The sequence below is a fragment of the Budorcas taxicolor genome, chromosome 12, assembly GCF_023091745.1.
Source record: "Budorcas taxicolor isolate Tak-1 chromosome 12, Takin1.1, whole genome shotgun sequence".
In the NCBI taxonomy this organism is placed as follows: domain Eukaryota; kingdom Metazoa; phylum Chordata; class Mammalia; order Artiodactyla; family Bovidae; genus Budorcas; species Budorcas taxicolor.
Window position 1 is genome coordinate 28,426,655 of NC_068921.1, and position 22,700 is coordinate 28,449,354.

Sequence of the window (22,700 nt, forward strand, 5' to 3'; positions counted from 1 at the left end):
CATTGTTCAGTGCAGCACTATTTATTTACAATAGCTAGAACATGGAAGCAACCTAGATGCCCATCGACAGATGAATGGATAAAGAGGTTGTGGTACATGCACACAATGGAATATTACTCAGCCATAAAAAGAAATGCATTTGAGTCAGTTCTGATGAAGTGGATGAACCTAGAGCCTATTACACAGACTGAAGTGAGCCAGAAAGAGAAAGATAAATAAATATTGCATTCTAACACACATGTACAGAATCTAGAAAAATGGTACTGAAGAATTTATTTATAGGGCAGCAATGGAGAAACAGACACAGAGAACAGACTTATGGACATGGGGAGAGGCGAGGAGAGGGTGAGATGCATGGAAAAAGTAACATGGGCAATTACATCACCATGTGTAAAATTGATAGCCAACAGGAATTTGCTGTGTGGCTCAGGAAACTCAAACAGGGGCTCTGTAGCAACCTAGAGGGGTGGGATGGGGAGGGAGATGGGAGGAAGGTTCAAAAGGGAGGGGATATATATATACCTATGGCTGATTCATGTTGAGGTTCAACAGAAAACAACAAAGTTCTGTAAAGCAATTATCCTTCAATAATAAAATTAAAAAGAAAAAAAAGAACTGGTTACTAATCCTTTTAATAATTCATTATATATATATAAAATCATAAATTTAAAAGTTTTTAAATAAAATCTTAGATTATTAAATAAAGAAACTTTGGCTCATCCAGAATATATGTAACATCAAGTAAGTAGTCTACATTATTTTTTCTTTTTAAAACTGCTTGCCAGTTACTTATTCAGTGATTTAAGTTTCCCTGACTAATTTCTTTGTTAAATATTATACTTCTCACTACTATAGGGATAGTACAGTGTTATAAATTTCTCATACTCTTGACTTTTAAATCTTCTGATTTTTTCACTCCTCTAATATTTTCTAAATGATTATTAGTGGGATATAAAGAGAGCCTTGGATTTCTAGATACTCGTTATGGCCATCTTGTTTTTAGTAGTTCTGCAGTTGATTCTCTTGGATTTTTCTCTTAGAAATATGATAACTTTGCTTCCTCTTTTCCAACAACTGCACCTTTTAATTTTATTTTCTTATGTAATTATACAGGCTAATGCTTTCAAAACAATGTTAAATCATGGCAGAGTTAGCATATTTTCTCATCCTGCTCCTGATTTTACTGGGAATGCTTGTGTTTTATCATATGATGGTAGATATTGGTAGATATTACTTTGAGATATTTGGAAAAGGAAACAACAACCCACTCCAGTACTCTTGCCTGGAAAATTCCATGGACGGAGGAGCCTGGTAGGCTATAGTCCACGGAGTCGCTCAGACAAGACTGAGCTACTTCACTTTCACTTCCACTGTTTTGAGAAGTATGAAGGCCATTAAAATCCTGCGTTGCTGGGTTTAACTGTAAGTAAACTGATTTTCCTTTTTATTGGAAGCCCTTTCAGCATCTGTCAAAAAGATCTATTGTGTGGCCTCTCCCTTTTACTCATTTATATAATGAATTATAACATGAACATCGGGTTCTCTTCTAATAGTAACCCTTTTTGTATTCCTGGAATTAACCAACATTTGGCCATATTGTATTCTTGCTTTACTATAGTAAATTCTCTTTTTGCATTCAATTTTCATCAATATCAATAAAATTTGTCTCAGTTTTCTTTTGGAGAGATATCTTTTATCAGGTTTTAGCATTCCTACTCAGAGAAGGCAATGGCACCCCACTCCAGTACTCTTGCCTGGCAAATCCCATGGATGGAAGAGCCTGGCGGGCTGCCGTCTATGGGGTCACACAGAGTCAGACATGACTGAAGCAACTTAGCAGCAGCAGCAGCATTCCTACTAGTTACCTTGGCTTTATATCTAAATGCTTTCCTTTCCCCCTCATGCCTGGAACAATTAAAAAGATTTAGAACTTATTTGAAATACCCCATCTAACATAACTTTTATTGGCCCTTATTATTATTACAGGGTAATTTTCTGAAATTCTTTTATAATTATAGCCTATTAGGATTTTTTTTCCCCTTCCTTCTTCCTGAACCAATTTATTTACATCACCCTTAAAAATTAAGATTTTCAGATCTCCAAAACATAGATATAGCCACACCTAAAATTTGAATCCAGAAATTAAAATGGTGAGAAAAGACAATTAGATATGTAAATAAGAAAACAAAAAGTTTGATTTAAGGGCATAAGTAAAAGTGAATAAAGGGAAAACGGCACACAACGTGGTAGAAAGAGCGACCTCACAATAAAAAGGGGATAACACGTTTTCTAAATCCTTGAATTCCAAAGAAAATCCTTCATTTGCCCTAGCACAACTTAGCTAATTAGGAAAATCTTTAGTTACATTTATTTTCTGATCAAACTTCATAACTGTTGTATCATTAACTGTGGAAATCTTAAGTGGCTGAAAAGAAATGTCAGTCCCATTACTGTTCTGCCATACAGGATTTACCTTTTTTTTTTCCCTTGATGTTTATGAAATCACTTCCATAGGGCTGCGCAGGCGCAGGAGGGCCTAGAGGAGCCATCCCACATTGAAGGTCAGGAAGGGCAGCAGTGAGGAGATACCCCTCATCCAAGGTAAGGAGCAGCAGCTGCACTTTCCTGGAGCAGCCATGAAGAGATATCCCACACCCAAGGTAAGAAAAAACCAAGTAAGATGATAGGTGTTGCAAGAGGGCATCAGAGGGCAGACACACTGAAACCATACTCACAGAAAACTAGTCAATCTAATCACACTAGGACAACCTTGTCTAACTCAATGAAACTAAGCCATGCCCACGGGGCAACCCAAGACAGGCAGGTCATGGTGGAGAGGTCTCACAGAAATGTGGTCCACTGGAGAAGGGAATGGCAAACCACTTCAGTATTCTTGCCTTGAGAACCCCATGAACAGTATGAAAAGGCAAAATGATAGGATAATGAAAGACGAACTCCCCAGGTCACTAGGTGCCCAATATGCTACTGGAAATTAGTGGAGAAATGACTCCAGAAAGAATGAAGGGATGGAGCCAAAGCAAAAACAATACCCAGTTGTGGATGTGACTAGTGATAGAAGCAAGGTCCAATGCTGTAAAGAGCAATATTGCATAGGAACCTGGAATGTCAGGTCCATAAATCAAGGCAAACTGGAAGTGGTCAAACGAGATGGCAAGAGTGAACGTCGACATTCTAGGAGCAATCAGCGAACTAAAATGGACTGGAATGGGTGAATTTAACTCAAATGACCATTATATCTACTATTGTGGGCAGGAATCCCTCAGAAGAAATGGAGCAGCCATCACTGTCAACAAAAAAGTCCGAAATGCAGTACTTGGATGCAATCTCAAAAAGGACAGAATGATCTCTGTTCGTTTCCAAGGCAAACCATTCAATATCACAGTTATCCAAGTCTATGCCCCAACCAGTAACGCTTCAGAAGCTGAAGTTGAACGGTTCTATGAAGACCTACAAGGCCTTTTAGAACTGACACCCAAAAAAGATGTCCTTTTCATGATAGGGGACTGGAATGCAAAAGTAGGAAGTCAAGAAACACCTGGAGTAACAGGCAAATTTGGCCTTGGAATGCGGAATGAAGCAGGGCAAAGACTAATAGAGTTTTGCCAAGAAAATGCACTGGTCATAGCAAACACCCTCTTCCAACAACACAAGAGAAGGCTCTACACATGGACATCACCAGATGGTCAACACCAAAATCAGACTGATTATATTCTTTGCAGCCAAAGATGGAGAAGCTCTATACAGTCAGCAAAAACAAGACCAGGAGCTGACTGTGGCTCAGATCATGAGCTCCTTATTACCAAATTCAGACTTAAATTGAAGAAAGTAGGGAAAACCGCTAGACCATTCAGGTATGACCTAAATCAAATTCCTTATGATTATACAGTGGAAGGGAGAAATAGATTTAAGGGCCCAGATCTGATAGATAGAGTGCCTGATGAACTATGGACGGAGGTTCGTGACATTGTACAGGAGACAGGGATCAAGACCATCCCCATGGAAAAGAAAGGCAAAAAAGCAAAACAGCTCTCTGGGGAGGCCTCACAAATAACTGTGAAAAGAAGAGAAGCGAAAAGCAAAGGAGAAAAGGAAAGATATAAGCATCTGAATGCAGAGTTCCAGAGAATAGCAAGAAGAGATAAGAAACCCTTCTTTAGCGATCAATGCAAAGAAATAGAGGAAAACAACAGAATGGGAAAGAATAGAGATCTCTTCAAGAAAATTAGAGATACCAAGGGAACATTTCATGCAAAGTTGGGCTCGATAAAGGACAGAAATGGTATGGACCTAACAGAAGCAGAAGATATTAAGAAGAGGTGGCAAGAAGACACAGAAGAACTTTACAAAAAAGATCTTCACGACCTGGATAATCACGATGGTGTGATCACTTACCTAGAGCCAGACATCCTGGAATGTGAAGTCAAGTGGGCCTTAGAAAGCATCACTACAACCAAAGCTAGTGGAGGTGATGGAATTCCAGTAGAGCTATTTCAAATCCTGAAAGATGATGCTGTGAAAGTGCTGCACTCAATATGCCAGCAAATTTGGAAAACTCAGCAGTGGCCACGGACTGGAAAAGGTCAGTTTTCATTCCAATCCCAAAGAAGAGCAATGCCAAAGAATGCTCAAACTACCGCACAATTGCACTCATCTCACATGCTACTAAAGTAATGCTCAAAATTCTCCAAGCCAGGCTTCAGCAATACGTGAACCGTGAACTTCCTGATGTTCAAGCTGGTTTTAGAAAAGGCAAAGGAACCAGAGATCAAATTGCCAACATCCACTGGATCATGGAAAAAGCAAGAGAGTTCCAAAAAACCATCTATTTCTGCTTTACTGACTATGCCAAAGCCTTTGACTGTGTGGATCATAATGAACTGTGGAAAATTCTGAAAGAGATGGGAATACCAGATCACCTAACCTGCCTCTTGAAAAATCTGTATGCAGGTCAGGAAGCAACAGTTAGAACTGGACATGGAACAACAGACTGGTTCCAAATAGGAAAAGGAGTACGTCAAGGCTGTATATTGTCACCCTGCTTATAACTTATATGCAGAGTACATCATGAGAAACGCTGGACTGGAAGAAACACAAGCTGGAATCAAGATTGCTGGGAGAAATATCAATAACCTCAGATATGCAGATGACACCACCCTTATGGCAGAAAGTGAAGAGGAGCTAAAAAGCCTCTTGATGAAAGTGAAAGAGGAGAGTGAAAAAGTTGGCTTAAAGCTCAACGTTCACAAAACGAAGATCATGGCATCTGGTCCCATCACTTTATGGGAAATAGATGGGGAAACAGTGGAAACAGTGTCAGACTTTATTTTGGGGGGCTCCAACATCACTGCAGATGGTGACTGCAGCCATGAAATTAAAAGACGCTTACTCCTTGGAAGAAAAGTTATGACCAACCTAGATAGTATATTCAAAAGCAGAGACATTACTTTGCCAACAAAGGTCCGTCTAGTCAAGGCTATGGTTTTTCCTGTGGTCATGTATGGATATGAGAGTTGGACTGTGAAGAAAGCTGAGCACCAAAGAATTGATGCTTTTGAACTGTGGTGTTGGAGAAGACTCTTGAGAGTCCCTTGGACTGCAAGGAGATCCAACAAGTCCATTCTGAAGGAGATCAACCCTGGGATTTCTTTGGAAGGAATGATGTTAAAGCTGAAATTCCAGTACTTTGGCCACCTCATGCGAAGAGTTGACTCATTGGAAAAGACTCTGATGCTGGGAGGGATTGGGGGCAAGAGGAGAAGGGGACGACAGAGGATGAGATGGTTGGATGGCATCACTGCCTCGATGGACATGAATCTGAGTGAACTCTGGGAGTTGGTGATGGACAGGGAGGCCTGGCGTGCTGGGATTCATGGCGTCGCAAAGAGTCAGACACGACTGAGCGACTGAACTGAATGGAACTGAATCTCTGAAAATTCAGTAAATTTCATTAGAATATTGAGAGAGCAAATTCTGAGGTAGGTTGATAAGGAATCCAGGACTATTAGTGATGAAGAGGTCCAGAGCTCTTGAGAAGGAGAAAGGGTTCTGGGGCTTTCAAGGAGAAGAAAATAAGAAACTTTTTTCTACACTGCTTTGTCTTACTCTTACTGGAGAAGGAAATGGCAACCCACTCCAGTATTCTTGCCTGTAGAATTCCATGGACGGAGGAGCTTGGTGGGCTACAGTCCACGGGTCACAAAGTGTCGGACACGACTGAGCGACTTCACTTTCACTTTGTTTGTCTTACTCAATATAACAATGTATCTTGCCTGAGGATATGTTTGTTCTTCTTAACAGCAATCTTCTGATTATTCATGTTACCTTGAGATGTGTATGTTATGGGAGTGGGTCTCTTAAGACCTTTCTATTGTTAGTTCTAATCTTGCTAATTTAAGATATATGTTGTGAGAGTGGGTCTGGGAAAAGTATATGAGGCCTTGATAAGACTATTGAGGGGAGGCACTCTCTGTCCCCCTTCTGATGAATATGTCAGAAGCTTTCTCTGTCTTTTTTCACTTTAATAAAACTCTGCTGCACAAAAGCTCTTGAGTGATCAAGCCTGGTCCTTGGTACCAAAGTTAAAATCTTCTTTGGAGATCACAAATCCGACACCATTCACAGTAAGCTATCAATACCTTCCTAAAACATGAGTACTCATTTCCAGATTCATGTTTTCATTCATTATGTTTATTATTCATTACTAATATTTAAAAATTTTTTCCACTTTCCATTATACTGTTGTCTTCTCCACAGAAACCAATCATGACTTTCCATAATCTGCAATTCTCTTTAACTGCGTTTATTTCTTTGCCCACTATACTCACGATCTATGCAGTTTCCTTAAGTTCAACAGAAACCTTCCTGATTACATTTTCAATATTGTTTACTCTGCTCCTTGCTGTTTATAATAAATTTCATTCCATAACAGAAATATGTTCCTGCTCTTCTTTATCCTTAGTTCTGTCATTTCTCTTTTTACAGTATATTATTTTTCTTCCTTTTTTCCCAGATGTCATTTGCTGCATAATTTTCCTGGCAGCTTAGAACATATGTCTAAAATTCTCTTTTATCCACAAAAATTTCATTCTTCCTAGTGTTAATCGCCATTCTTTTGAACGCTAAAATATCCTCAAAGGATCTGTGTTTGTCTATTTATCTGTATTCTGTTAATTCATCTTTAAATAAAGGAAATTCTCTTTGGCTCTGCCATTTAAACAAAAATGTAGATGGTGTCTCCCTGATGACTAAACACTGGACACTTCTTTCAAAAAATTAACATCAGAACTCCCAACTGAAACTACACTTGCTTAATCAAGTGGATAAGCAGCATGGAGAAGGAAGGTGGGAATAAAGGTAGTGAGTCCTTTATTTCTGTTTAATTTCTCCTCCAAGTCTGCTTGCTGCTGCTGCTTCTAAGTCACTTCAGTCGTGTGCAACCCCATAGACAGCAGCCCACCAGGCTCCCCTGTCCCTGGGATTCTCCAGGAAAGAACACCGGAGTAGGTTGCCATTTCCTTCTCCAGTGCATGAAAGTGAAAAATGAAAGTGAAGTCGCTCAGTAGTGTCTGACTCTGCTTAAGCGCCTCCATTTGAGAACCAGCTTCACTTGGATTATGACTGTATCCTAGGCTATAGGGGACCCTCAGTGTTGGCACATCTAACTATTCTCGGGTGAGCCAGATTCCTGAGAGACTTATTGAGACAAAATGGAACCCATAATTCACCATCATTTTAGTTTAGTAGGTCAGCACTTACTTTTTCCTTTTCCTGTAAAGTCGGTAGTAAGACATTTGATTCACAACTCTAAGCCTTACCTCACTCAAAAGCTTTACGCCTATTAAACCCAGAGAAAAAAGGTACAACCACAAAGTCTTTCCTTTATTTCTGCTATAGAAAAATAAGGTTCCCTGATTGCATCACCAATACAGTGGACACGAACTTGGGCAAATTTTGGGAGGTGGTGAGGAACAGGTCATAGCAAACACCCTCTTCCAACAACACAAGGAAAGGCTCTATACATGGACATCACCAGATGGTCAAAACCAAAATCATATTGATTATACTCTTTGCAGCCAAAGATGGAGAAGGTCTATACAGTCAGCAAAAATAAGACCGGGAGCTGACTGTGGCTAAGATCAGGAACTTATTGCCAAATTCAGACTTAAACTGAAGAAAGGAGGGACCATTTCAACCTGAAAAATACCAATTTTATTACTGTCCCATGAGCTTGTGCATACATTGTTCTTTTGTGATTCACAGCAAGAGATCAAGATCAGTAAGATTTACCTTGAAGAAACTATCTTCCTGTTCTGCACTGTTTACTGTTAAAACATCCACAGAAAGTGCGCACACCCATGCATGCTGCTCGGTACCAAAACAGGCTGAACAACACGGTCCAGGCGTTCCTGCCAGATATGCCACTACCACTTGAGAAAGTCTGAGTTCTTACAGAATCAAAGATTAGTTTTATACTGCTCTCCTAATACATCACTAACCAAAACACTTATGAAAGCTAACAAAATATCCATCATAATATCGTTTTTCTGGCTGCTCATAACTGTAACGGAGAACCAGACTAGGTTCAGTAGGTAGGACCGTGCTAATAAATAGGGTAATACAGAAATATGGACTCTAATAAAAGTAACAGAAACCTGTTGAATCTTAAAATATGAATACAGTAAATGCAGTCTTCAAGTTCATATATGACTCTGAAGTTCCATTTATATCTTGGCTACATGACTGAACATGGTAAGAACTAATCTCCTAGACCATTCAGGTATGACCTAAATCAAATCCCTTATTATTATAAAATGGAAGTGAGAAATAGTTTTAAGGGACTAGATCTGATCGACAGAATGCCTGATGAACTATGGATGGAGGTCTGTGACAATGTACAGTAGACAGGGATCAAGACTCTCCCCAAGAAAAAGAAATGCAAAAAAGCAAAATGGCTGTCTGGGGAGGCCTTACAAATAGCTGTGAAAAGAAAAGAAGCCAAAAGCAAAGGAGAAAAGGAAAGATACACCCATTTGAGTGCAAAGTTCCAAAGAATAGCAAGGAGAGGTAAGAAAGCCTTCCTCAGTGATCAGTGCAAAGAAATAGAGAAAAACAACAGAATGTGAAAGACTAGAGATCTCTTCAAGAAAATTAGAGATACCAAGGGAACATTTCATGCAAAGATGGGCTCGATAAAGGACAGAAATGGTATGGACCTAACAGAAGCAGAAGATATTAAGAAGAGGTGGCAAGAAGACACAGAAGAACTTTACAAAAAAGATTTTCACAACCCAGATAATCACAACAGTGTGATCACTCACCTAGAGCCAGACATCCCGGAATCTGACGTCAAGTGGGCCTTAAGAAGCATCACTAGGAACAAAGCTAGTGGAGGTGATGGAATTCCAGTGGAGCTATTTCAAATCCTGAAAGATGATGCTGTGAAAGTGCTGCACTCAATATGCCAGCAAATTTGGAAAACTCAGCAGTGGCCACGGACTGGAAAAGGTCAGTTTTCATTCCAATCCCAAAGAAAGGCAATGCTAAAGAATGCTCGAACTACTGCACAATTATACTCATCTCACACACTAGTAAAGTAATGCTAAAAAGTCATGAAGCCAGCCTTCAACAATAGATAAACCATGGACTTACAGATGTTGAAGCTGGTTTTAGAAAAGGCAGAGGAACCAGAGATCAAATTGTCAACATCCGCTGGATCATGGAAAAAGCAAGAGAGTTCCAAAAAAACATCTATTTCTGCTTTACTTACTATGCCAAAACCTTTGACTGTGTGGATCACAATAAACTGTGGAAAATTCTGAAAGAGATGGGAATACCAGACCACCTGACCTGCCTCTTGAGAAATCTGTATGCAGGTCAGGAAGCAACAGTTAGAACTGGACATGGAACAATAGACTGTTTCCAAATCGGAAAAAGAGTACATCAAGGCTATATACTGTCACCTTGCTTATTTAATTATATATCTAGAGTACATCATGAGAAACGCTCGGCTGGATGAAGCACAAGCTAGAATCAAGACTGCCGGGAGAAATTTAATAACCTCAGATATGCAGATGACACCACCCTTATGGCAGAAAGTGAAGAAGAACTAAAGAGCCTCTTGATCAAAGTGAAAGAGGAGAGGGGAAAAGTTGCTTAAAGCTCAACATTTGGAAAACTAATATCATGGCATCCAGTCCCATCACTTTATGGCAAATAGATGGGGAAACAGTGGAAACAGTCTCAGAGTTTATATTCTTGGGCTCCAAAATCAATGCAGATGGTGACTGCAGACATGAAATTTAAAGATGCTTGCTCCTTGGAAGAAAAGCTATGACCAACCTAGGCAGCATATTAAAAAGCAGAGACATTACTTTGCCAACAAAGGTCCATCTAGTCAAAGCTATGGTTTTTCCAGTAGTCATGTAGATGAGAGAGCTGGACTATAAAGAAAGCTGAGGACCAAAGTATTGATGCTTTTGAACTGTGGTGCTGGAGAAGACTCTTGAGAGTCATTTGGACTGCAAGGAGATCCAACCAGTCCGTCCTAAAGGAGATCAGTCCTGAGTGTTCATTGGAAGGTCTGATGTTGAAGCGGAAACTCCCATCCTTTGGCCACCTGATGCGAAGAGCTGGCTCATTGGAATAGACCCTCATGTTGGGAAAGACTGAAGGCAGGAGGAGGAGGAGACAACAGAGGATGAGATGGTTGGATGGCATCACTGACTCAATGGAGATGAGTCTGAGTAAACTCTGGGAATTGGCGATGGACAGGGAGGTCTGGCATGCTGCAGTCCATGGGGCCACAGAGTCAGACACGACTGAATGACTCAACTGAACTGAGGGACAGGGAGGCCTGGCGTGCTGCAGTCCACGGGGTTGCAAAGAGTTGGACAGGACTGGGTGACTGAACAACATTTCTTTCAAAGCCTGCCCATACCTCAAACTCCTCCCTCTAGATTAGTAAATGAAAGAACACTTATTATACATTCCCTTATACATCTGATTCAGGGATATATTCATCAATTGTCAATGTTCTCACACTCAATTCAGTCTAAATGGCTTATCTAGCACCAATTCTCTCCAGTTTATGGTAGCTTCTGCTTAAGACACATTTTCCTTTTAAATAATTTTGGTAAATTCAATGGAAGATAATTTAATAAACATTCATTTATCTCTTAACAATTTTACTCAACCTCAACTCACACAATTTAATAATGTAAAAAATAAAATCCACATACATATTTCATCTTCTAGAAGACATATACCAAGAGTAACCTCATTCAAACACAGTGTGCATCCAGCAGGTATTCAATATCAGTTGAGCTAATTCTCTTCATGAGAGACACCTGAAATATACTCAGTGTATATATATCAAGTAATTTCAAGGACCTCATTTTCACAGTAAAGCTGCAAATGTTTTTAAATGCTCTTCTGTGTGATAGCTCAGTTGGTAAAGAATCTGCCAGCAATGCAGGAGACCCTGGGTCGATTCTCAGGTCAGGAAAATCTGCTGCAGAAGGGATAGGCTACCCACTTCAGTATTACCAACTTAGCTGGTAAAGAAGCTGCCTGTAATGCAGGAGACTTGGGTTGGGAAGATCCCTTGAGAAGATACCCGCTCTAGTATTCTGGCCTGGAGACATTCATGGACTGTATAGTCCATGGGTAACAAAGAGTCGGACATGACTGAGCGACTTTCACTTCATGTTCTAAAATGTCCAACTTTCAACTTTGCTCTCATAGTTTTCCTATAAATATACTGAACAATGTTTCTTTAAAATATAAAGGGCATTAGAAAAGACGGTCTAGAATGAAAACAAAAAAATCCGCTGAATAAATCAAACTAAAACTCAATCAATGCTCTAATTAAGAAAACTATGCCATAATGGATATGGTACCATAGGCCATCCAAACAGGCTAATATGATAGTCAAATATTTCCTCAGCCATTTGCTAGCTATATGACCTAGAATGATCTGCCTCAAGTAAACATCAGATTTCCCACTTTGAAGATTAGATTCAGTAAAGTAATTCCTACACTTTACTGAATTGTTATAAAGTTTAAATGAGATAGTAATAGGGCATTTAGTATAGTACATGTATAGAGTTGCACACAGTTTATACGTTTAGTGTGTGTGTATACATGTGTCTCCAAACTCTGATCTCTGATCTGGACTGGAAAGTCACAGCTCCATTACAAGGAAAATTCATGTTCTCCAGGCTCCCTTAAAAATTAGGAAGCCATTTATAAAAAATAAAGTTTCTTGCTGTTGCCAAAAGCATATTGTTACAATATTCTGGTATGTATTTCAATTATCATTTAAATAATGCTCTTTTCCTTTATAACAATAGTTTCTAGAGCTAATTAAGCTCATGTGAATAGAAAGGGATTACAAAACCTATACCTGAGCCTCTAAAATGCTAGCTTTGTCCAAGTCTCTCTCTGAAGAAAAGAGCCACAATCAACTTCAACATGAAGAAACACAGTACCCCAACCACTACTAACTAGACCAGAAGCAATGAGCTAGAGGTGAAACCAGTCACCAGTGACTATGGCAATATCAGGACCAACCACCAGCTACGCTCTCCAGGAACAGGATGGAGAGATGAACACACAGAAACAAGGAGGGATTCATAAGGAATGAAGATGTATTCTTTCTGAGCTATTATAGAATCCTGAACCATAATTAGAGATCTCCAGGATAATAGCATAATCTCCAATTTTTGGAAATACTAGAACATGCAAACACACACAGAAAATATACTGCTGTTAGGATGATTATTACATGCTTCTCTGCTTCCCTGTGTCAAGTAAAACAATACTACTGAAATTTTTCAATTCAATACTCATAATAACAAAAGAAAGTAAAGTGCTATGGACAATCCTGCTGAAATTCCTTTGGCGTTTCTCACTGGACCTTAAATTCGCATTGTTTATCCTATGCCATAATATGCCAAGGAACTCTTTTGCTATAAAACTGTTTTCATTGAAATCTTCAAGCAAAATTGATGCTTCAAAAGGAAATGCCATGGTCACCTTACATTTTCATGAATCTTCTAAAATACCAATCAATGCCTTCTCCCAGGAAATAAAGACTCTAAATAGTTTAGACTTAAGATAAAACCCAGACATTATTTCCTCAAAACTTAAAATTGACTCCAACTATTATGTAAATCAAGAAACAGCAAGCTATTTTATTTTCTAGAATATTTATCAGAAAAAAACTCAACTCACGATCTGATGTGTGGGAAATCCTCTTCAATTTTGCCTCCTGTGTTTTTGAAAATTTGGAGCGCAGCTTCTGCTACTTTTTCATCATCCATTTTCAGACAAGCCAGGAGAGACTCAAATGTTTCAGCAGAATGAAATGAGATAGGATGTGTAAATGAGAGTACCTAAAAAATGATCATAAAAATGATCTATAAATCTTTTCATCTTTATAAATCCAAAATGTTACACACTAGAAATGCTACAAGTCAAAGTAAAAACACAAGTAATTATGCTAAAAATAAATGAGAGCACTGGAAGACTGTATAATCTAAAGAAACAACTATCTTCAAAATTAAACAACACGCTAACATAATTCTCAAAATAATCTGGATTTGGTTAATGTTTGGGGAGGAGGGGTGGAGGATACTCAACCTAGGAGAAAAGGAAAATGAGAAGAGAATTTTAAAAAATACCTCTATTATTCTAAATATAGGTCATTAGAAGAAGATAATAACATTTTTGGAAAAAAGTAATCTAGGGAAGAGGGTAAAACATCAAACAGTAAAAGAAATTGTAAGGTTACAATAAACACACCAACATAGGACTAAAGAAAAAATAAAGCAATAAATAGACCTTACCACATCTAAGAATTTAAGGTAGAGTATAACAGAATATAAAGACAACAGAAAATAACTGAAAATGGATGAAATTTTTAATAAACAGACCTAGTAAAACTGGGTATAGCAATCTGAAGGAAATCAAATTAGACCCTCCATTACAATCACACTTTCAAAATAAATATCTGCTAAGACATCAAGTACATGATTTAATTTAATCCCTGTGAGATAAGTATTATTTCTACCTCCATTACACATGAGGAAGCAAAAGCAATTAACTTAGAGTAACTATCTAATAAATGACAGTAAAAACAATCAGACCTGCTTTATGACACACTTAAAAACACTATCTTAAAAAACATTGAGAAATGCTTATAATTTATTATGGGAAAAGTCAAGATATAAAATTGTACATTCAGTCTCACTTTAACTGTACCAAAAAGTATATTTTTCTATAGATTAAAAGGAAACAAAAGAAATATTTATGAATGATAGGCTTCTCAATGTTTTCTTCTTTATGATTTTATATGCCCTAAGTTATCAACAATTAACTGATATTTTTGTAATAAGTAAAAGGCAAAGGTAAATTTTAGCTAGCAAAATAACATAAAATGGACTTTAAAATTTTGGTGCTTCCTGTGGTAGCGTTAGCAAGTTCTTTGCACGCTAATGAAACCTTTAAATTATAATCCTTAATATAATTAATACTAGGCTATATTACATAATTTAAACATAAAAATATTAATATTTAGCTTACATGTTAGAATAAATGCACAATTTCAAAGTTATCTAAAACTGATTAAGAAAATCTTATTTTAGATTCTATTAACCTAGAAAAGCAAATCTTGACTAAAACGTACAAACTATATATGTAACAGTTATCTCATTAGCCACTTAAGTGCCTAAATTTCAATGTAAGCATATTTACCTTAAGCAGTTCAAGACCTGCCCTGATGGCTTGATCAGTTGGAACACCCTCATCTTCATCATCTGCTGTTCCATCTATTGATTTGTTCACTTGCTTTATAAGAGCACTAAAGTATGACAAAAAAATTTTTTTTCCATTTTTTCAACTCTTTAATTAGCAATGTTTAAGAAAAATAATCCTGAGTATTTTCTATACAGACCACAAGTAAACCACACACAAATTTGATACAGCTGTTTCCCAACCATTATGGCAAGACAAAAAGCTGTAATAAATATTTTGAGATGCTTCTTTTCAAAATGGTATTTCCCCATGTCCATTCAAATGAGGTCAAAATGTTATCTGACTTGCTGTTTATTAACAGTGTATTTTTATTCTTGTATTTGCTGTGTGAAGTTTAGGTCCAAACATGTGAATGATAAGAGATGTTTTCCAATTATCTAACGTTCATTATGGTTCCAATATGTAGAACAACATATACTGAAATAAAGGATAAATGGTAACATAAAGCACTTTCAAACAACCTAGCAAATATTATTGTGTTCAGCACTGTTATGAAAGCCAGAAAGGACTGCTTCTGACAGGTGTAAAAATGTTATACAGCAAACATACAATAAATCCTCACTAGAATACTTAGAACAGAGCACAAAGGAAATACAATATTTTAAAGTTTTCTTCTAAAAACAAGCTTATGTGATTTTAAAATAATCATTTGAAATGCACTGTCAATTATCCAAAATACTCACTCACTTTGATAGGTATGTTTTACTACAAAACACAAGTAACAAATATCAAGTCAGAGACCTAATACAAATCAAAATACAAGAAAATTCAATTATTCAATGGTTTTTAAAACGCTTAGTAGATTTATGTTTCTACAAAAATATGTACTCAAATCTAAGGTCAAGATATGAGTCAAATACATCTGTCTTCCTTGCAATATCCTCCTAAATTTAACATTCCCTTAACAGTTAAAATCACTGAGGATGTTTTCTGTCCTGTTCTGCCCATTTTCCCTGCTTCACTGTTTCTCATAGCTCCAACTACTCCAAATTAAAATCTTCAGCCTGAATTCTCTTCCCAAATTTTCATCAGTTCTAAGGTTTTCTTTATCTAAATGTACCAAAGGAATGAAAAATGCCATATATCCAAAATGAAATTCATTTCTTTCTTCCATGTCTAAGAGCAGGAAGCTCTCTGTCTAGTGAGGGGAAGCCAAAGGCCAAAATTAAGTAAATAAATAAATTAAAAAAGATAATCGGGAAACAATAAGGCCTGGAGAGAAGGCCAGGACAAGAAGTGAGGTTGGTTAGCGAGGGTAGTGAGGAAAGGCATTCCTGTAGAGGTAGTACTGCTGTTGTTTAGTTGCTAAGTTAGGTACAATTGAGCTAATAACCACAGAATAAGAGCCAGTGATAAAAAGCATCAACCTGGAAAATCAAAGAGAATCAACTGAAAAACTATTACAAAATACTAAGAGTTCAGTGAGGTGACACCAACAACACCAAAAATGGACAGAGCTATTCTGTATTAGCCAAAGCCACCTTAAAAATACAGGGGCCAGGGGCGAGGAAATCTATTTATAATGACAAGTCAAAACATATAAAATAACTAGGAGTAAAAAGTTTTAAATGCACAGAATCTGTATATAACTCCTAAAATTACTAAAGGGAGCAAAGAGATTTGAAAAAATCAAGACAAGTATTTTCATAAGATGGAAACAGTATTACACGAATAGCATTTGCCACTACGTCTAAAAATATCTTACAGGAACACAACTTGGTGTGGGATAAGATTCAACACATGCATTCTATAACTCATCTGGAAACATTAAGCAATGTTTGAGAACAGCTAGTAAATATTAAGGGAGGAGGGATGAAAGAACTTTCTAAACGAAATTTAAATTTTTATCATAAAAGCCTTAAAATACAAAGAAACAAAGGGAAAAAATCCAGTAAGACCCTAAGTATTGTTAAGAATTTATCCTAAAATAAGGGAATGTCTCAAATCAAATAGGAAGAAACCAATTTTTCAATAAATGGTTTGATACAACTAGATACTAGGCTTTTAAAAAAGGATGGATCTCTTATCTCCACCTTACAATGAAATGGATTCCAAAACAATTAAAACCTAAATGTAAAAAACATAGCCACCTAATACAATACCAGAAAGAAAGGCAGAAAGAAAGGAAACAAATGATAGATCATGTAATTTAGTACTTATTAATGTCAAGCATAAATTTAAAAGGCAATCAAACTGTGTTAATAGCCTTGTTTTATAAAGCATTCATATAATCAATAAAAAATGACAATTTCTCTAAGCCACTTACAGAAAAATAAGAAAAGCAAAAAGCCAAAAAACATATGGGGAAAAAAATTTCAACTTTAAACAGTGCCATCATTCATTGCAGCCATAAATTTAAGACACTTGCTCCTTGGAAGGAAACTTATGACAAGTCTAGATAGTGTTTTAAAAAAGCAGAGACATCAATTTGCCAACAAAGGTCTGTATAGTCAAAGCTATGGTGGTTTTTCCAGTAGTCATGTACAGATGCAAGAGCTGAACCATAAAGAAGGCTGAGAGCCGAAAAACTGATGCTTTCGAATTGTGTTGGAGAAGACTCCTGAGTCCCTTGGACAGCAAGGAGATCAAACCAATAAATCCTAAAAGAAATCAACCCTGAATATTCATTGGAAAGACTGATGCTGAAGCTGAAGCTCCAATACTTTGGCAATCTGACGCAAAGAGCTGACTCACTGGGAAAGATTCTGATACTGGGAAAGATTGAGGGCAGGAGGAGAAGGAGGCGGCAGAAGAAAAAATAGTTAGATGGCATCACCAACTCAATGGACATGAGTTTCAGCAAGCTCCAGGAGATGGTGAAGGACAGGGAAGTCTGGTGTGCTGCAGTCCACAGGGTTGCAAAGAGTTGGAAATGACTTAGCAAGTAAACAACATCATCATTCACCTATAAAATGGGAAAGACTGAAAAGGGTACAGCCATTATTAGGAGAAGTTAGGTGAATTGGACACTCCATGACTACTGGTGGGGAAGAGAGTGGAACCTTTCTGCAGTGTGATAGTTAAACCAAGAGGGCGCTGGAGCCAGATTTCCTCTGTTTAAATGCCATTAGCTACTTCCCAGCAGTAGCAAAGTTACTCTAACATCAGTGTAGCTCACTGTACCTTACCTGTAAACTGGGAATAATATTTTTTGCCTTATAAAGAGGTAAATGAGTTAGAACACATAAAACAGAGTGTACATTATAAGCAATAATGGCTATTACCTGTTATTATTAGTTATGACTGAACATATCTTATGTATCACCAACCTACAAAGACATGCTTTGGTCCTCAAGTCTTTTTGTTCATAAAATGCATTACGTCTGGAAACTTTATCTTAACTTTCAAAAATACTGCAATAACCTGCTTTTATCTTTCTGTAATTTGATTTAAAAAAAATTGTCTGTCATGCCCAAACAAGAAGCATATCCTTTCTCAGCAGCTCCCTTCATTCCTTCCAAGGTACTACTATTCTCTTCATCATCTGGATTTGACCCCATAAACTTCTCACTCCTCCTCCATTTTATTCCCCATTTCCAGTAAGAGGACCCGTTTCTAAGGCTGTTCTTTTAAAACCTTCCTCAAATATGTTCTTTCCTTTCCATCCCACTATCGTCATCCAAAGAAAATTATAACAACACCTTAGCAGGCTCTATCTTCTATTTCCCTCCTCCTGTTCATCATCAATCATTCCTGCTTCTCAACAGACCAAAGAACAAAGTAAAAGCTCTAAAGTCAGATCCTAAAGGCTTTCCACAATCTGACACCAAATGCTTTTTGAGGATCACCTCATAACACTTTTACATTTCTCCACAGAGTAACTTAAATAGATGGCAATCATTTTCTAAATATCCCTATTCCTTCCTATCCAGTTAGCTTGGCTTATATAAAACTCAACACCTAGAATTCTCCTCCCATTTCTGTAAAAATAAAATCTTACCCATTCTTCCCCTCACATCAAATACTACCCTCTCAGGGAAATTCTTTTAATCCTTTCAACACTATCTGCATCAATTTTATGCAACTATAATATAATCTCGATTAAAATTCTTATTCCACTACTAGACAGAAGATTAATGAAAAGCATAAAGTATGCTTTGCCAATGCCTAAGTAGCATTGTTTTAAATATAGAAGGCATCGGATTATTTAATTAATGAATTTCAGTCTGATTCAGATTTTTCCTTGTAATAATATAAAGGATTCCGGTTTTTGTTTTGCTTCCTTTTATTTTTGAAACTGAAGAACACTTTCCTCAAATGAAAAACAAGGCAAGAGGAGTCCAAAATGCAAAACAGGCATCCAACGTCATGTCCTCCTCCACTACAGAAGGTTACAAGCCAGAAGCCATACCTTATGCCCTCCCTCCAAACAAGCCCCCAAAAGGGCTGTACTGAGGACAGTGTACCATTAGTAGTATTTTAGACTCTAATATACCTCTGAAAGGTATACTGGTCATAACAAAAGAATATGCTCTCCATATTTTATAAGTATTCTTTTTTTCAACTGGTTGAAACATTCAGGAAAAGTCTGAAACAAACAAAAACAGGTGGGGCAGGGGGGTGCGGACTTCACTGGCAGTCTAGTGGTTGAATGGCTTCACACTCCAATGCAAGGGGCACAGGTTCAATCCCTGGTATCATGCTGTATGGCATGGCCATAAATTAATAAATAAGAGCTCTTCCCACATTTTACAAAACCAAGTACAGACATAAAAAGAAAGTATTTTCCAAGATGTCAAAGTCAGGTGATATCAAACCTGAAACTTTAAATGAAGGCTGTCTTAAAAATAACATTTTTAGTTCTCAGATACCTGTGAAATGCATCATATGTTGTTTTATAACATAATCACTTTTATTTTCTTTTCCAGAAGGTAGAACAGCAACTTGTTTCTATCAGTTAACCTATGCAAGCTAACTAACCAGTATACTGTTAACAGATAAAAATTAGGCTTGTATTGACAAATTCTCATCCAAAAAGAGTATATAAAATTAAAATAAATAACATGAAATACTAAATACATACAGATATATACAGATGAGTATTTAGCCATTATGTATATACATAAATCTATACAGATTAGTGCCTTACATATAGCAGACACTCAATAATGACTACTAAAGCATGAACGAATTAATGATAATGAAAATTCAATATTTTCATTAAATACCTGATAGACTCAGTATCTATGTGCACAGGTGCTATCCTTTCCAAGAGAAACTTGATCATTTCCAGAAAAGGATTTGTAGGCTGTTTGGGGTTGCCCAACTTCTTAGTTATTTCACGCTGTAATGGAGACGTTTAAAATATTACAAAAGTACATTTAAATAATTCATTACATTAAAATGTTAAGAAACTACAATAATTAAAATCACATAGTACCAGTACTATTAGTATAGTATTGGTGCTGGAATAAACAAATCAATACAAAAAGACTAAATTAAGAATTCAGTATAGGAAAAAGGTAACATTTCAAGTAAACAGGAAAAGGATTATTCAATATATTATTACTCTGAAAATACTATAATAGCTCAATAGACATTTTTTAAAAATAAAAGCAGAGTTAAATTCCTATCTCATATCTTACACCAAAGATATTCCAAAAGGATAAAAACAAACACAAAAGAATAAAACCAAGGGTCATGGGATATCAAACTTCAACAAGCAAAATTATCAGGGGAGCTTATTAAAACTACAGATTCCTGGGCCTCACTGTGAAGATTCTCATTTAGTCAATCTGGGGTAGAGCCAAGAATCATCTTTTATTAAAGAATTTAGGAAGATACACAGGCAACAGATTAAATAATACAGACACAAGTAAATATTTTCATTGACCTGCAGTACAATGGGATTTCATAAGCAAGACTCCAAAAGCAAAAACCTTGAAGAGACTGCTGACAAACTTAGACAACAAAACTATCATATGTAAAGGGCATCGCAAACAAAATGAAAAGGACTAAACTACAACTGTTGGAAAACTATCTGCAGCCTAATTAACACACAATGCCATGACATACTAACGAGCCAATGAGATAAAGACAAATAGTCTAGAAGAGTAGGCAAAGATTAAAAACACACAATTTACAAAAGAAATAAGAATGACTAATGTATCCAAGGAGAAAAAGTGCTCATATGATTGCAACCGATTTTATAAATCCTATCAAAATAATAATGTTTTTGTTTGAGTTTTGTGTTTCCAACAGTGATACTGGCCAATAGCGAATTTACCCTAAAGAAAAGAAATCAAGACTGTAAAATTATTAAGCTATAAAGATTATTTATTTTTTACATTAATCAAAGACTGGGAAAAAGTTTAAATGTGTAACACAAGTGGGGGCCATTCAATAAATTATGGCACATATCTTCAATGATGTGCTATGTTGCTACTAAAGATAATACAATAAGGCTAATGAAAAAGCAAAATATACCAAGCTCTGTATAATATAATCTTATTTTAGAAGAACATACACCATAATATTAACAACTGTGTCTATAGAGTAATTGCAGTTTAATAATTATTTTTGTGATATTTCCTAAATTTTACATAACGAACATAAATTATTTTACAAAAGGGGACAAAAAAGGATTTGTGGGCTTCTCCAAACATTATGGAGGAGCCTGGCAGGCTACAGTCCATAGGGTTGCACAGAGTCAGACATGACTGAAGTGACTTATCACCAAACATTAACTCTTTTAAATTTCTCTCCTTACCACACAACCTTCAGCCTGTTTGCAGGAGCATGTTGGACTGACAAGTACTTCTAACTGTTTTCTTATTTTCTCATCATCTTCTAACACTTGTGTGAATTTCTTCATGAAATCCTGAGCCTTACCAGGATCCGGCAAATTTCCTTAAATTAAATTAAAATACAATTTTAGATTTTTCCTGAAATAATAAAAGAGCAACATTTTTCTTCTTTACTTTGATGAAGAATCCTAACATATAAATTCATTTAATTTAATGAGATAAAATTATACAGATCCTTTAATAGTGAATAAGTAAAAAATGTTTTCCTAGAAACATTAAATAAAATCACTGTGAAGGACCATCTATCCAGAGAAAGATCAAACTGGTTAATTTTAAATAACTCTATATAATATCTGAAGGCCTTAAATGTCAACCTGAAAAATACCAATTTTATTACTGTCCCATGAGCTTGTGCATACATTGTTCTTTTGTGATTCACAGCAAGAGATCAAGATCAGTAAGATTTACCTTGAAGAAACTATCTTCCTGTTCTGCACTGTTTACTGTTAAAACATCCACAGAAAGTGCGCACACCCATGCATGCTGCTCGGTACCAAAACAGGCTGAACAACACGGTCCAGGCGTTCCTGCCAGATATGCCACTACCACATGAGAAAGTCTGAGTTCTTACAGAATCAAAGCTTAGTTTTATACTGCTCTCCTAATACATCACTAACCAAAACACTTATGAAAGCTAACAAAATATCCGTCATAATATCGTTTTTCTGGCTGCTCATAACTGTAATGGAGAACCAGACTAGGTTCAGTAGGGAGGACCGTGCTAATAAATAGGGTAATACAGAAATATGGACTCTAATAAAAGTAACAGAAACCTGTTGAATCTTAAAATATGAATACAGTAAATGCAGTCTTCAAGTTCATATATGACTCTGAAGTTCCATTTATATCTTGGCTACATGACTGAACATGGTAAGAACTAATCTCCTCCCCCCCAACTATGTGACTGTGTAACCTTTCCCTATTTCCGTAACACAAAAATTCTACTGTACTGTTTATGAACAGTACAGTTTTGGAAAAAGTCACTTTATAGCCCCTCCACAGTATCATATTAAGGCTACAATAAAGCATATCACCTAAGAAACAAAATGAAAAGAAAGT

The 22,700-nt window shown here is 36.7% G+C and overlaps 1 protein-coding gene across 1 annotated transcript in view; it reads right to left on the minus strand.

The window, feature by feature from the left end:
• Positions 1-22,700, minus strand: part of PDS5B (PDS5 cohesin associated factor B) — a 115,644-nt gene that overhangs the window by 53,052 nt on the left and 39,892 nt on the right. The window contains exons 15-18 of the mRNA XM_052650130.1: positions 21,545-21,684; positions 20,004-20,119; positions 14,776-14,881; positions 13,255-13,415 (exon numbers count right to left, since the gene is read on the minus strand). Coding sequence (XP_052506090.1) covers positions 13,255-13,415; positions 14,776-14,881; positions 20,004-20,119; positions 21,545-21,684 — 523 coding nt within the window. The remainder of the gene's footprint in view (positions 1-13,254; positions 13,416-14,775; positions 14,882-20,003; positions 20,120-21,544; positions 21,685-22,700) is intronic.